At 40.2% G+C, this 16,297-nt stretch overlaps 2 protein-coding genes across 3 annotated transcripts in view; both read right to left on the bottom strand.

The window, feature by feature from the left end:
* The window catches only part of xkr6a (XK, Kell blood group complex subunit-related family, member 6a), a 109,350-nt gene that overhangs the window by 24,753 nt on the left and 68,300 nt on the right, over positions 1–16,297 (bottom strand). The window lies entirely within an intron of this gene.
* mgat5 (alpha-1,6-mannosylglycoprotein 6-beta-N-acetylglucosaminyltransferase) overlaps positions 1–16,297 on the bottom strand; it is a 77,468-nt gene that overhangs the window by 32,873 nt on the left and 28,298 nt on the right. For both annotated transcript variants that reach the window (XM_052052639.1, XM_052052630.1), the window contains 6 exons: positions 15,564–15,653; positions 14,392–14,463; positions 12,227–12,388; positions 11,329–11,498; positions 11,091–11,225; positions 6,203–6,336 (listed from right to left, as the gene is read on the bottom strand). In XM_052052639.1, coding sequence (XP_051908599.1) covers positions 6,203–6,336; positions 11,091–11,225; positions 11,329–11,498; positions 12,227–12,388; positions 14,392–14,463; positions 15,564–15,653 — 763 coding nt within the window. The remainder of the gene's footprint in view (positions 1–6,202; positions 6,337–11,090; positions 11,226–11,328; positions 11,499–12,226; positions 12,389–14,391; positions 14,464–15,563; positions 15,654–16,297) is intronic.

Here is a 16,297-nt window from a genome sequence, read left to right as displayed (position 1 = left end):
ATCTCGGCTGACATCCATGAGATAAGTACATGTGATGCTTTGCGCTTTGTAACATGTTTCTATTTCACTTGTAAAATTGTGTTTTTGGCTATTTCTTAAAAAGATAAAGTGTCAGGCTGCCTGTTTAAAAACAACAGCAGCCTGTTACACTTTCCTGTCTGGACTTGTTGACTATGACGTACGGTGATACGGCATGCTCTCTCTCGGGCAGGGTGCCATACAAGTGTTACAACCGCGGTGAAAGGCCGTCTTCACACTGCACGTGGTTACGCCAGGGTGGCGTGCATTCTCTTCCAGATCAGCTTTAGTTCAGGTTGATGCCTTTAAATTACCCTCCTCATTTTGACATCCAACCAATACTGCACACAGTGGAGCCTTTTATCTGCTCCGCCATGTGATTTCAGGAACTTTGTGTCGTGTGTGGCGGTTACAGCGCCAAAGCTAGAAGCAAACAACTGTCATTTGGAGAGTTGTTTTATGAGTCGCTTGCGTTTATGAAGGCGGATGAGCATGGCTTGTGAACCCTTTCAAATATCCATGTACTTGTATCCATGTGCTATAGTTACGAAAACAAAGAAAGGCTTTTCGATATGTGTACTGATAATCTCATCAATTAACTACGCTTGTATAACAGTAATTAGATACGTGTATATTATTCATATTTATATTTTTGTAAGGCTATATTTTTTAAGCTTCATTTGAGCACAGCAACTGATTCACACATTTTCCCCTCATTCCCTGAATTGACACTTAAAGGACACACATATTATAGTTGTTGTCTCTCTCGCTTTTTTTTAAGGGGTAGTCAAACCCAAATGTTATTTCCAATAATATGTTTGATGTGCCTTCAACTGTCTAACCACTACATGTTAATTCATATTTAGTTTGTGGAATACGAGTTGAGAAGCAAAATCGAGCTATTTTTAGACATCTCAGAGGGCGGCCATTTTGACGCTTTCCGTCAACTGAAAATGACCTCACATTTGCTCAGGGGTCTCAGCCAGGATTGGTCATTACCTGAGCCCCGAGCAACTGTAATGATGTCGTCTCTGTTCTTGTTGGGCAATGTTCATCATATCGTGAAATTCCGGTTGACAGAAATGCTTGACATTTACGACTGGGCTCTCCGTCTGAGCAGATCTGGGACCATCCCCTTCCCGATCCTTCTTTCAGGCAGTGACAGTGCATTGTGTTCTTGCTCTTTTTTCTGATGTATAGATTTGTTTCTCTTTTTAATTAATATATAACTTTGGAAATTGAAATGATAATCAAGAGATTACTTATCTCATTTATGAGAAGTCTATTATTTTATGATGAATTTTATTTGTGAATATGTTATACACTAAGGTGGCTCCATCTATTGCTACTGAGCTAGGTTTCATAATTACAGGAAAAAAGACAATTACTGTGCACTGTATTAATAAAGGCAGTTGTTTTTGGTGGCCATTTGGGTCTAATAAATCAACATTGAAATCCCCATAAAATACTTTTTTTTTTAAATCACTTGACTAGTTTCTCAGCGAACATATCAAGACAATATCCTCAAGTTCTTTAGACACAACTTGTAATTACATCATGCACTTTTTAAAATATGTATTTAGACTTTTAAACATTCCATTACATTGTTTGCTGAGTATGTTAATCTTTGAATGCCCGTACATATCAAAGTTCTGTCAATATACTGTACATTGTGACTCCACCTGTTCATCCGGTTCATTGTAAACATTTCGTAACGATCCATTTCAACGTCTCATATTTTCTCAATGTCAAGTCACGTTTCTGATATAGTTATTGTTTGGAATTCATTTATTTTACTTCAAGATTATACATTTTTATGGAGACTTCTGCTGTTAAAAGTATATGACCGACAGTGCGTTTTCCATTTTTATATTTACATTAAATTGATCATTGGTATAATTCTCACAACCAGAGTTGTGGTTATTTCTATAGAAATGGTTGACCGGATCAGGGTTATTTTCAAAATCAAATGTCTTATTGTCATATTTAATGACTGTATTTATTTGTATATTAACTCATTGCTCTATTTCATATTTTCTGGATTCGTTGTTTAGGTACAGTGGTAAACCAATGTCTCAACTTGCTGCTCGTTTGTTGAGACATTAGTTCAGCACTAATCCTGAACAAATATTAGGAGTAGTGGTGGTAGTAATCAGGGGCAGGGCACACACAAGGAATGTCGGTGTCTCAACAGAGCCCCTTCTCAACAGCCACATATTTAAGCAGCACACATTTTTTTTTATAAACAGCATAGTGGGCCGTGTCTTTACTGTAAGTCACAGTTTGCAAGAAAAAATGGATGCCGGCTGCAAAAGGCACCTGGGATGTAATTTAGATCCTCCTGCTGCATGCCACTATCCAATTAGGTTCTCGTTTCTGAGAGATCAAATAACATCTAAGCTTTCCAGAGTTGTGCGATGATGTGAAATGTTGCCAGCATTCAGTTTATTTGCCAAATCTACACATTTGCCACATGCGAGTGAAAATCGGTGAATGCACAACACCAATGAATAATACATTTATATTGAACATTATTTAGCAGTATTGTAAATCAACATTTGGCAAATGTACACGTTTCAGCAGATAAGAACTGGGAATGATTGGTATTATTATTAGCTTAGTTTGAATGCTTTGTTGGTTCATTTCAAAATACTGAAGGTATGCAAATGAAAAACAACTTGCAATGGGGGTTGAATAATTTTCACGGCAATTGCAGTCATTCATGTTCTGTATTCACTGGTTGTCACTGACAAATTTGCTTTGTGTTAATGAATGTCGACGAGTGGCATAATCTAATCGTCGGAGGCTGTATCAGCCTGAGAGATCTTACAGCCAAGGCTTCACAGATAACACAAACTGCTATGTTCAGCTTCACTGGAATTAGTCAGTTTAGCGCGTTATTATCGGCATTAATTTAAATGAATATTAATGTGATTACATTTTTTCTCGCGAGATTAATGCGGCAACACGTCACAGCGGATGTTTACTTGATAATAAACTGGAAAAAAATCACAAGCGCGCTGCAGAAGTCCACGCCCATGTCTGTTTTGCCAGCGCGAGTCACCGAAAACGGATACTTAAAGTGTTTATGAATGGAAAGTTTACTTTTAAAAAGTTGTCAGATAATTCCAATGACAAGACCAAAGTTAACTATATGGTTTGCAGTCGTAAACTGAGCTATCATCATAGCACGTTGAATCTGAAATACCACTTAATGGCCAAGCACAGCTATGGATCATTTCAAAGCGAAGACAATGGATCACACGACAAAGATCAAATTTGCTGAAGCCATCGCTAAATGTATGGCTACTGCATGCAAGCCTGTCAACATTGTCCACGGCTCGACTCAAGTTGAAATCATTCGCATTGCATCTAACGACTCCACTACGGATTGCCAGCGAGAGCCTCCATTACAAGCTGTGTACAGAGATTGTACGTAGCGGAGAAGGCACTGTTTCGGGAGAGAAATAAGAGGCTAGGTTGATGAGCTTCTGGTGAATGAAGAGCAGGTAGTCTGTTGAGCACGATGTATGCCACGGACACGATTGCTACTTGTTTGGAACTATTTTGTGTGGAAGGTTACCGTGTTCTGTGTCCAAATAAATAAAGGGGATGTGGTCGAGAGTTCAGCGGTGCGGTGGTCGCGACCACGCTGAAAATAAGAAAATGTCTCCGGTGTTGTTTCGAACCAAGTGTAGTCATCCGAAATGATGTCTACACAAAACCATAGAGAGACGTCTGCGCAAGAAGGACCAACAGAATCAACATAGTCTGTGACTGCTGTATTCAAGGCAAACTTGAGAAAAATGAAGTATGCAACCATGGCTTAAATCCAATATAAGCCGAGTACTAGTATACCTTAGATGGTATTCGAGGTTGCCATTGGTTGTGGTATACCGAGGTGCTTGTAACTATCCTCAATGTCTGCTATTGTTCCTTCAGGGAGTGAGAGCGCTTCAATGCGGACTACCTTTCCTCTCTTAGTCACCATCCGACTACATTTCTCAAGCCCGAATGACATCCCAATGTCGCTGCTGTAGACCCTGGTCATGTGGATCAGGTAGTCCCTTTCGCTCTTAGCATACAGCTTTATGTCATCCATGTAGAGGGTGAGGGTTAGAGATCCATAGCCTGTGCCGCGTTAATCTCGCAAGAAAAAATTTAATCCCGTTAAAATTCATTTAAATTAATGCCAATAAAAACGTGCTAAACTGACAGCTCTAATATCTATCTATCTATCTATCTATCTATCTATCTATCTATCTATCTATCTATCTATCTATCTATCTATCTATCTATCTATCTATCTATCGCTCTCTCTCTATATATATATAAATAAAAAATAATGTATATATAAAGAAAACCTGTCCACGCTGTGAAATGTCCTCTATTCTTCTTGGTTGATTTATCATTATCATTTAGATATATCTTCACATGAAGCATTCAAGCACTATCAAAAAAGACTGACAGACAAGACTGAAAAGCAGTAGACACCCAGCATACAGCATAAATGCTTGAAATGTTTTTATTCATTGCTGAATGTGTTCATGTTGTTGACTGGCACTGAGTTCTAACTAAAAAAAGCTGCACTTTCGACATCCTTTTGAATGTATATTTTGCTTAGTTTTCACTGCAACCATAGTTGTATCGTTGTCATATCATTGGAGATATCTGTCAGGAATATCCAGATATTTAATTTTGTCCGCCCATCCCTACTTTGCAATTGCACTGCTAAAGGTGCATACAAGTGTCCTACCCGTGTTGAGTATATAGCGGTATTTAAACTGGATAGTTGTTTAACTAATACTTGACCTTTGATCCACATATTACAATGACCAGGAGAGCTGCCAAACAAAGTCAGTCAAATGACCTCAAGATTAAAATCAACGGAACTCTCAAGTAGAGCTGAAACGCCTCCTCCAGTAATTTTAGTACCTATATTAAAAAAAGTGCTTGAGATGCTTCAAGCATTTTTTCTGCTTTGAATACCCGCTTATTCACATGGAGACTGTCAGGAAGAAGAATTCAACAAAACCACAATGACAATTGTTCATGCTACACATCACAGTGACACGCCACCAACTTCCAACCAAGGTAAAAACTTCCAAGAAGGCAAACTTCCAAATAAATATTACTTTACCAAATAAAATATAGGTATCAATGGCTTGGCATACTGTTATTTTGAAGTTGTTTCCGGCAGCGTGCCCCAGTGTAAAGGCAAATCTGACTAGTCTACCAGACTGTTTGGAGCAGTTATTGCCGTCACAAATTGTTACTAACGATGGGAACAACACAACGTTGTCCTGAAATACAGATCAATTGCTAATTAAGGGTGCTAATTGCCGCCGTTTAGTGCAAGCCGCTCCAGTCTCGCTAGTAGTGCTAGCCGCTGGCAGCGCAAAATGCAGGCACCGCTCAACTTAATAGACCTAAGTGACTCTGGACACTTAGATGCTGCCAGCTTCACACATTTGCCATTCCTACTGACCACTTTTCAATAAACAAGGATTATTCAAGTGTGTTGTTTTAGCTGGCAAAATTGCAACTGTGCTTCTGATGTCACCTCATCTCATTGACTGAGAAATCTATCCAAATTCAATGTTTCAACAGAGGACAATATTGATATATGCACAATTTAAATTAAATATAAAACACTGATTATTTAAAAATGAAAAACAGTTAGCTGTTCATTAAGTTTTTGTCTTCTGTATCTTTAAATAAAAAGCTGGTTTTATGGATATACTTTTCAGTAGGATATCTGAACCCCAAAATGTTCAATCGCTGCAACGATACTCTTGAAACTCCTGTAAATAGCATTTTTTTTAATTGTAAAAACAAAAAAGTTGTTTTAATTAAGATGGCACTCATAACACCAATTCAAACTATGGCGCATTTGCCAATAACTTGGCCTAATTTTAAATGACTGAATAGTGAACTTGATGAGGAATTAAAGATCAACTATGTAGGAAGGCTCGTGTCATTCTACATCCTGCCTCTGAAATGCCAGTCCCGCTGTCTCAGCAAAAACGAAACAAACGTTAAGTGCACTTTTGTTCATTATGTACACTGTTTTGTTTTGTTTTGTTTTTTTTGCATTCACACCAGCCTTCATTAAGCCATTTAGATGGTTATCATAAGCACTCGTGTTGAAGACTTTGGAGCATGTGGCTCTCTCTTGACTTACGAAACATGGTGTTAAACTGCTGAGGATTGAGATTCCACTTCCCCCAGGGTGTCTTGTGACCTTTGGACTGGGCATAATGGGCGTGATTGAACTCCGGTTCTGTTCCAAAGGAATCCAGCACCCTCAACATGCACCTGTGGTGTGACAAACAAGTTTTAGTGTGCAACCAAGGTAAAAACACAAGTTATGCAACACCCAATTTGTCTATGCCGTTTAACCTGTTCTGGGTTCTAGGGCTCCAAGAGGTGACCACACCTAGTAACATGGACACAGCCATTATGATTTGGACAGTGACTGAAAATGAGTCTGGGTCTGCTGTGTGGGAACTCCTGTATGTGAATCCCAACACTAAAAATGGCTAAGGAAGGAGTGGGACAAAATATCCATCCACTCATCTATTTTATTCTACTTTTATTTTTCAGGGTTGAGCTGGGTCCAGTACAGAACAAGTGAAAATAAATACACTAAAGGGTAGAGATGCATGACATCACATTCATTCAGCCCAATATCAACGAACCTGGATCAATAACAAAAGATGCTTCAAATACCGGTGCATCAACATTAGTCCGGTTACTGTCCCTTTAGGATCGTCACAAGACTCTAAGCTTCTGCTGCAAGACTTGGCAGATAATCATGGTGCGGTGATCACAAGTGTGGGATTTTACTTGGGACTGTTTTATTTGATTCTAAACCAATGTTACTTTGCAGATGTGTTTACCAGAAGTCTACAATGCTGTTTGCTACACATCATGCAGTTTCACCATGGACGTATTGTGTTATAATGAACTCTGCGCCAAACAGACCCATGGGAGCGGCTATACGTTATCAACCGTCCAAGGCCTGCTCGAGCTCATATCTACAGTCTCTGCACCCATCTAGAGTTCGGGATATTTGCTTCAAGGACTATTGAAACACTTCGTCAACACCAATGTGTGCAGTAACTGACCTAGATTCTACCGTTGGCCTCAATGCAACGTGAGAATCCACTTAAGGTAGGTCATTTGAAACTAAAAGAACAACTATTCCCTAGTTAAAACAACACAGAAGCAAGGCATCTAATAAACCACACAAGCTGTGCCCTAGTTCACAGTCAGAGCTCCAGTGAGGGAGACCACTTTCAAGACAATTAAATTTCCTTACACGAGAAGTGAAGCTTCCTCGTGTAGCGTTAATTGTGAGCAGACGTGTTTGTTATGATTTACGCAAATCTGACTGTTTTTATGTTATTTCTGCATAGTGTATTCGCCCCTGATCATGGGCTAATAAAATAGTTTCGAACAGCCTTCTGGAACGGATTATGGTCAAAAACGGAGGTATGACTGTACTACATTTTGAGTCAGAGTGCCTAATCTCTCAGAATGGAAAAAGATAAAAATTGTCAAACAATCTGCTTTCTTCATAGAAATAGGAGATTTGTGCTAATGTAAAACATGCAAATTATAAAGATCTGTAAATGCTCCCTTTGACACAGCACAGACCATGACTTTCAAATTTCGTGTCCAGTATTCTATTTCTACGCGTCAAACCGTGTCTGTGGTCACATCGGTTTTACAACTAAAGCAACAACTCTGCAGATCCTTTAGAGTAGACCATAGTTGTCAAACTCAGGTCCTGGAGGGCCGCTGTCCTGCATGTTTTCCAAGTCCCCCTGTTGCAACACACCTGATTCAAAGGATCAGATCATCAGCAAGCTCTGCGCAAGCCTGTTCATTTGAATCAGGTGTGTTGCAACAGGCAGACTTGGAAAACGTGCAGGACAGCGGCCCTCTAGGACCTGAGTTTGACACCTATGCTTTAGACACGAAAGAAAATATCACGTTGCTGGGTCAGGAAAACAATGAGTACAAATCAGCAACACTGAACACTCAACAAGAACAAAACACATCTCCATTTGTCGAAGCAGATGATCTCTGCAGGTGGTGAAGTGATACTGGGGGAAGATTGTCACAACAGATGTCACCACATCCTAAATTGGCACTTTTTGAGGACTAAGATAATGAATTTGACAACTGCATGTTTAATTTGACAACATACAAAAGACTGTGCATACCAGGTCTGTGACATACTTTCAATATGTAGGTCTTATGCAAATTAGTTTCCTGTTAACTTCCTGCTCCATTCACAACAGTTGGAAAAATGAATGGTCAAAAACACTTTTGTGCTTCTACTACGAGAAGAATTTGCACTATTGAATTTCAACTACATTTGTTGCACCATTGAATGTTTCAACATAAATAGCCAGGAAAAGAACTGAGTGAACAACATCTGGACCTTAGATTACGCCAGACTACGACAATGGGAGCGGATGTATTTTATGTTATCTGAGAGTGAAACAAAACCTGGTGACAAGCAGGAGGAACCATGGGGCCGTCAATGCCCCTTGATTTACTGCAGATCTTTTGCTGTCAGTATGAGCTGATGAGTGCCACTTCAAAAAAAAACAAACAGACTTTGCCGATAGTTCACAATGGAGCAACTGGACAAAAAAAATCTAATTTTTGCTTTGTGACGCATGTGTAGAAAATAGACCCGCTGTCTCCACTCCAGCCCGTCATTGGTAGATACTAAAAGCTAAGTTTCAGTTGTTTTATATGAAGGGTACAAGTCACGAAAAGAGCTAGAGGGGAATGTAGTGGTTTGCTATTGGCTAGCCTGGAGACTGAAGAAAAAAGCGACTGTTGATTGCCCACCCCCGCATCAGACCAGTATTTTTAAAAAGTACCGTGGCTAAAGTGTGCCTGAACCAGAAGCATAAAAGAAAACACACACTGAAATTTGCAAGTTCCCTCCAAGTTTACACTTTCAAACAACTCTATTTGTTCAACAAATGTTGCAAATGGCTCCGACATTGCTAAACACAAATTCCACCTTGCATTTGTGACCAAGTTCTGTGCGCTTTGCTTCCAGACACATTTTTGGAAACGGACACTTGAAAAAGAAATGACTTGAGTTGGTCAAGTCAAAAATGTTCTTTACGGCAACCTTTTGGAAGCTGACAGCTGCTTCTTGACTGATTAATGTGAAGGACGAGCAATTTGTTACATACTTCTGAAATAATACATTTGCTCAAATTACCTTCAATACTAAGATTGTAATATTGTTAATTTAGCATAGTAATTTATGTTTCAAGATCATAATTCAGAAACAGATGAATATTCATTGTTTGGAATGTGGGAGGAAACCGGAGTACCCGGAGAAAACCCAAGCAGAGAACATACATGCAAAATCCACACAGGGAGGCCGGAGCTGGAATTGAATCTCTGCACTGTGACGTTGACGTGCTAACCACTGGACTACCGGGCCGCCACAGATGAATATGCAAAACATTATTTTAATATAAATCTTTGCCAATGTTGACATTTTGAAACCACCGGTTCTACAACAATCCATGGAAAAGTCCCATCAGTGGTGGGCTCTTTTTACAAAAGGTCTGCACCTACTCATGTTGTCCTTGGGGGCTACTTGGTGCCCATAGGCTGACCTCTGCTTTCAAATAATATATGCGATTCACCAGCACGACTCTAAACACGATATTCTCATTCATATTGTCTTTACGGAATGAATTCAGCATATTATTGTAAGAACATTTTTTACTTGACTTCTATCTTAATTAGTGGACAGGCACTCCAACAATTCATTAATTAATGTAAACGCAAACAATTTAATAAGCTAATTTTGCATTCGTCCTGTGAAATAAAAATAAGAATCAAACTCTGCAAAACATATTAAACTGCAGCTTCAAAGCCAGGACAAAAATAGCACATAAAAAGAAGCACGCAGTTCGGCAGGAGCCACTTAGTCTCAATATAGTATCGGTACCTCGTCATTCGACAAACAATATAAATTTTGGTTACACATTTCAGTACCACTCAATAATTTGCCTTCTGAGCTGAAGTAAGACACATGATGCGATCAAAGGTTCGTGCTTGCGATGTGGAGGTAGGTATGAATTATCTTGATCAAATGGCAAGTTCTGTGACTTGCAAGAAATGTAAGAATCATGTCTGCACTTTGACAGGCAGTGAAGCGAGCGGGCGTGTGGGCAGTCAAAAGAAAAGAGAATCAAAGTTCAGAGAACTGGTATTTATAGCTGAGCCGAGCAGCATACTTGTGTGAAGATCGGCAGAGACACGCGCAGGTGTACGGTGAGTGAAATCAAAACAGAGGCACTTGGAAACGTGGCCATTCATACACAAGTAGTGGGGCAGGCCAATATACAGTACTTGTCGGTCACGGCTGCCCGTGGATGGACACTGATAAGAGCATCATGTGGTGAGTGACTTTAGTTCTAGGCCTAAACTCAGGGTCAGGCACTAAATTGAAGTCAGGAGAGGTGTTAAATTTTGCCCGGAAAAGCATGATCATGTTTCTCACCAATAATTGCTGACTCTGTTGCTGAATCAGTATCAGAAAGAGAATCATCTTTTTGGGATCAATATGATAAAAGTACTCAAGGAAGTTACCAACAGTGGTTTGAGCAACTGTCACAAAAATGAACATTTAGGACATAACACAGTTATGGTACTGTACATGATGAGAATTCAGATTCTGATTTGAAACTGGTTGTACATTTTTCAAATATTAATTGATATCATACAAAGTGGGTTACCCTTCCCAAGTTTTGGGCAACATTTTAATGTTAGTACTTGCACAGAGGTTTTTGATTGTAATCATTTGACATGTAAAATTATCTATTTTACAGTATACAAGTCATATTTTTTCTCTTGGCAATGAAACTTCGTGTCTGTTTTTTTGGGGGGTTTTTTTCTGGTTCAGGTACCCTTTAGCCACCGGTACCTTTTAAAAATACTGGTCTGACACGGGGTGGGCAGTTGGCAACTAAAAATGAACCCTTTGTTCTATCAATGTAGAATAAAAAAGTACTTACTGATAGTGGACCCACGAAGGACCAAGTGTTTTCTTAAACTGGGTGAGGCCCACAATATCAATGTAGATGAGCTCAACAACCTTGTCACCCTGGGTGGGGCAACTGGACTTATTCCCCATCACTCGCCGCATGATCCTGGAGAGAAATGATTGCAGTCATTTTGCAGGAACTGTGGGTCACTTTCTCGAACAGAAGAATACAATCCATTTTGTCCATATGTGTACATTTATGTACTTACTCTTTGAGCTCAGCCAGGGAGGCAGAGATCCGGACATCGTGTCCAAGCAGGTAAAGCGTGGTAATGAGATCACTCCACTGGACCAACTCACCCAACGGGCCGCCGCTGAAGGCATTTTCTGCTATTTTGAAGCCTGACTCCTTCGTAAGCAGACCCAAGTGCACCAGGACCTGATAGAGGTGACAAAAACGTACAATGTCAGGTTGGCACTGGGTCATGCAAACCTCTGAGCAAATGTGGCTTAACAGCATAAATGCGAGCATACGGCAGAGACATTGGATCTCAAATGATATCAAATGCATCAGGGAAGATGTTTTGGCATAGCTTGATGGCCCGACATTCTTGGCGAACTCCCCTGCCTGCTGCAGGCACTGCCTTCTTCTATTCAAAGAGTCATAGTACACATAGGAACAAATGATACTGCAAAACGTTGGCCATCTTCAAGCCTTATTTATGGCGATGACACTAGGACAAAATACATAGCTGATGCCTGTAAAATCTGTGGACCCCAGTCAATATGCAATGCAGATGCAAAGGTCAAAACCAGAGTTTATACAACAATGCAGCGGTTTTTAAAAATGAATTACATAAAATTAACACATTGCACGTCATTTCAAATAAGAAAAATCAAATTCATATTTTAAATGTAAATGTTCATAGTGAATATTGCCCTTGAAGCATAATTTGGGGGGGTGGAATGTGAATTGAATCAAAATCCCAATTTCTGTCAGGAAAATTACAATTTAATCTTTTCATGAAAGGTTTCAGACCAATATAGTCCTCAGAACCAATGTCGATTCTTTGAACAGATAGCTACACCAATATAATAATATGCAAAACTGAAAGACCCGCCCTCAACATCGTCCCACTCCGCCCACCAGTAGATTGGACCAGCTACCTTCTTTCTCCTCCGTTTGATCAGGTTCTGTTTGGCGGCCAATGATCGAATTGCATGGACCCACGGCTCAGCCATGCGTTTGATCCTCAGCATCATCCAGCGGAACTCCTCCCGTTGAGACATCACACGGTACAACTCCTCAAAACTGGTTCGGATCTCCGCCTAAACACATGTGAAACAATGTTGTCCCAAAAAATGTGCACACATATCCATGGATATTATATGTGAGGTGCAGACTTCATTGAAAAGGCTTGACATTATACACTGTAAAGACGGGTTACAAAAAGCAAAGACATGAATGCATCTTATGACAGCAATACATTAGGACTTTCTCTGATTCCTGAGGAAAATAAAATAACGAGCAAATGAGGTAGCTGGTTGACAGTAAAAGATAGGAAGAGGATTGGTACACACAGATTATGGGGCCATTGTAAGGTGCTACTATGGCTAGAACAAGGTTGAAATAGTACTAGTCGTGCAAAGGATCATTTTTTAACCGTGATGGTTCGAGCCGCACACAGTTAGCACATTTATTGGTGGAAAAAAAATGCACGCATTCACATGAAGACAACATGATCAGTCCACATTTGAGTGTGACATAGAGAGGAATTTTCATTCCCATCTAGGGATAGGTATTGATAAAAATTTCATCGATACTACTACTCTTAACCTTATTGCCTTAACAGTATTCATCCTTTTTTGCTTAGAAAAAAACAAACAAAAACATTAGAACTCACATTGCTGTTTTTTTTTTAATGAATGTCCTTGTATTGCAACTATAATGAGATCAGTGTTAAAATACATACATAAATATATAAATAATAATCTACATAAAAAGAAATGATTTGTTAAACATTATATTAACTATTGGTTAGTGTTAACAGAAAACTCATGGAGAGTGCCAAGGCCAGAACATGCAGTTGGGCTGCAAAAAGCAACCTCTGTATAGGGGTGTTCACACGGCAAGATTTGGTCCGGTGCTATGCCGTGGCTGCCCCAGTCGAGCGTTCACACGTGCAAATTAGCTCCAACGTAGCCCCAGAAAACAGCTTACACCGGAGCAAATTTGATCCACCTCCAGGAGGTGGTTTAAGGGCTGTTCACACGGCAAGATTTGGTTCGGTGTTGCGCCGGGGCTGCCCCAGTAGAGTGTTCACACGTGCAAATTAGCTCCGGCGTAGCCCCGGAAAAGAGCTTTTACCGGACCAAATTTGACCCACCTCAGGGAGATGGGTCAAATATTTGCTCCGGAGCAAATGCTCGTTTGCGAAGCAGCACCGGTGTAAATTTGCACGTGTGAACACAACTGGATTGAATTTGCTCCAGAGCAAATGCTTGTGAAGAGTACATATGGCGAGAATGCGTTGCTTTCGTGCTCTGTCGGACTTCCGTAATGTGTTTGTTTCATAACGACACAAGACTTAGCTGGTAACATCTTTCCTTTTGTAGGAGACTGGGTTGTCTGAGTTGTTTGTGTAGTTTGTTACTTTGTTTTGTGTTCACAACCCCCTGGCCCCCATATAATTTATTTAGCGATTTCCTCTCTTGATTTTCTGTTTGGTGCATTAGTGTTTGCTTTTCTGAGTGTCATTGAAGTCATCGTTGATTTACGTTTTCGTGGGCGGTCACTCTCGAGCAGAAGATTGATTGCACTTGCGACAACGCGCATTAGGCAGCAATGTTGTGACATCTTCCCCCCCTTCACTCTATGGGCACAACCACTCAAACCAAGAATAGCCAAACTTTTATGTTAGTATGTAGCAGTTGCATTCAATGTAAATGGATTAGTCACGCCTTGATTGAAACGCTCAGCTGCTTCATAACAACTAACCCGATGTCAACGATGCCAGCTCGTGCAGAGTGAGTGTAAATTATTAAAGCCCCACTCCTCTGAGACTTGAGAGCCACTGACTTTGTGGCCTATGATCCCAAGTTGGTGATGTGGTGATGGAGCAGCTTCGAAGCCCGAGTAGGTGGGGCTGAGACAGACGGCGCTCGACACAACTACTCTTCCCATGGAGTGATTAACATTGAGACTTTTAGAGGTACTTTTGTATCCCTTTTCACCTTCATGCAAGTTATTAGTTTTAGATATGAAGCGATAGGTGATCATACGAAGAGAGCTAAAGAAAATTCTACACAAAAGATAATTCAATCTGCCATACCTGCCCTCTCCTATCCATGTCTTCATTCAAGCGCTTTGTCCTCCAAGGCAGATGGGGACACCAGTTCTCCACCTAACAAAAAATATGATGTAGAACACTTGGTGCTGTAGGTAAAAGTCCTCAAAAGTGCAACACTCACAAAAACACAATAATTTGTCGCTGACATCCATTGCAAAATCCTGTCCTTGCTCAATCACCACAATATGTCAGTGAATGTGACTGTCTTCTACCATGTAATATAGATGAAAATAATCACACACGCGTGTACGCACACACGCACGCACACACACTAATCCGTTCATCCTCACGGAGGTCACCGCCATGCCGGAGCCTATCCCTGCTGACTTTGGGCAGTAGGCAGGGTGCAACCTGAACTGGTCACCAGCAAATCACAGGGCACAAATAGACGAACAACCATTCACACTCACAATTACACCGAGGGACAATCGAATGCAGTGGTGTCAAACTCCTTTTTGTCGCGAGTCACATTGTAGTTACGGTTTTCCTTTGAGGGCCGTTATGAATTTTAGGAAAATATTTAATCCCCTCCACATATTATATACACAGCGCACAAAAAATGGATGAATAACTAGTTTTAACATGAGAAATGAAGAATAATAACTTTTATTGTGTATTAGATATGACAATTTGACATTTTGGGTCTGACCTTTTAGCAAGCATCATTGAAGTTGACATGCTTGATTTGCTTTCGCGGGCCACATAAAATGATGTGGCGGGCAAAATCTCTCCCCCGGCCTTGACTTTGACACCTGTGATCTAGTGTGTTAAATTAACTTACAATGCATGTTTTTTGAAATGAGGGAAGTAACCGCAGTACCGGGGGAAAAAAAAACAAACAGGCATGGGGAGAACATGCAAATTCCACACAGGAAGTCCAGAGTCCGAATTCGAACCCATGACCGCTACACTCTGAATCGGATGTGCTACACCAGTCACCCACCGTGGCGCCCAACAAAAAAGCAAAACAAATAAAAAACAACATCTGATGTGTTGTTTGTGTGTTGTTGTGAAGTGTTTGTATCTGGAAGATTGAATGAAAGGCACAGATTATTATCATTATTATTTTTTTAAACATGGTTTGTGGTCATTAACTCAGTTCAAAATCCTTGCTCCTGTGACATTTCTGTCATCGTTGAAATGTATGCACTCACCTCACTGAGGTAAATGAAGAAGGAACAGGTGGATCCATCGACACCATAATTGGTATAGCAGGAGTCTGAGCGCCACATTTCCTTCATCCACTAAAGTAAGGAATTGAATAGAAAAATAGAGTGAAACATTTTGTTGACTTGTATGAATCTTATACAAACTTAAAGGGGAAATCAAGTAATTTTTTTTCTTCAATATGTTCTATCTCACTCGTCTAAAAATTATATTCTGGCAAAATTGCAATTGTGCAATAAGAATTAAATGAAATAATTCATCATGAGCTGCACCATTTTGGAAGAAAATGTCATCAGAGACCCAAACTGGTGAAATAACCAGAGGTGGGCATTTTGTCAGACCATCACTGCTTCTGTCAGTATTTCACGCAGACCCAAATGGGTCTAGTCCTTCCCTCATTGGCAATAGCAATTTCACGTCACACAAGCGGACATGCAGCTAAATAAAGAAAATAAAAATACATTAAAAAAACAGTGTGCTGATTGGTGAAATAAAAACAACATGGGATACGTCAATGATGTTTTGGGACTGAAAGTTAAACAACACTGTTTTATCTTTATGTCTGCATGTCAGGTGTGCGGCACCTGTATGTGGCATCATACCGGTAAGACCGTTCTCGACGCCGTTTGACTCTGGCCGCCGACTAGACATAGTGGGTCAGCCTGAAATAATAGCTCACTGACAGATTCACTAGACTGACGATATCCACCTCTGCAAACAA

This window comes from Hippocampus zosterae, chromosome 2 (genome assembly GCF_025434085.1).
Source record: "Hippocampus zosterae strain Florida chromosome 2, ASM2543408v3, whole genome shotgun sequence".
Classification (NCBI taxonomy): Eukaryota; Metazoa; Chordata; class Actinopteri; order Syngnathiformes; family Syngnathidae; genus Hippocampus; species Hippocampus zosterae.
The sequence above is the reverse complement of the archived record's forward strand: the minus strand, read 5'-3'. Positions and strand labels throughout refer to the sequence as shown.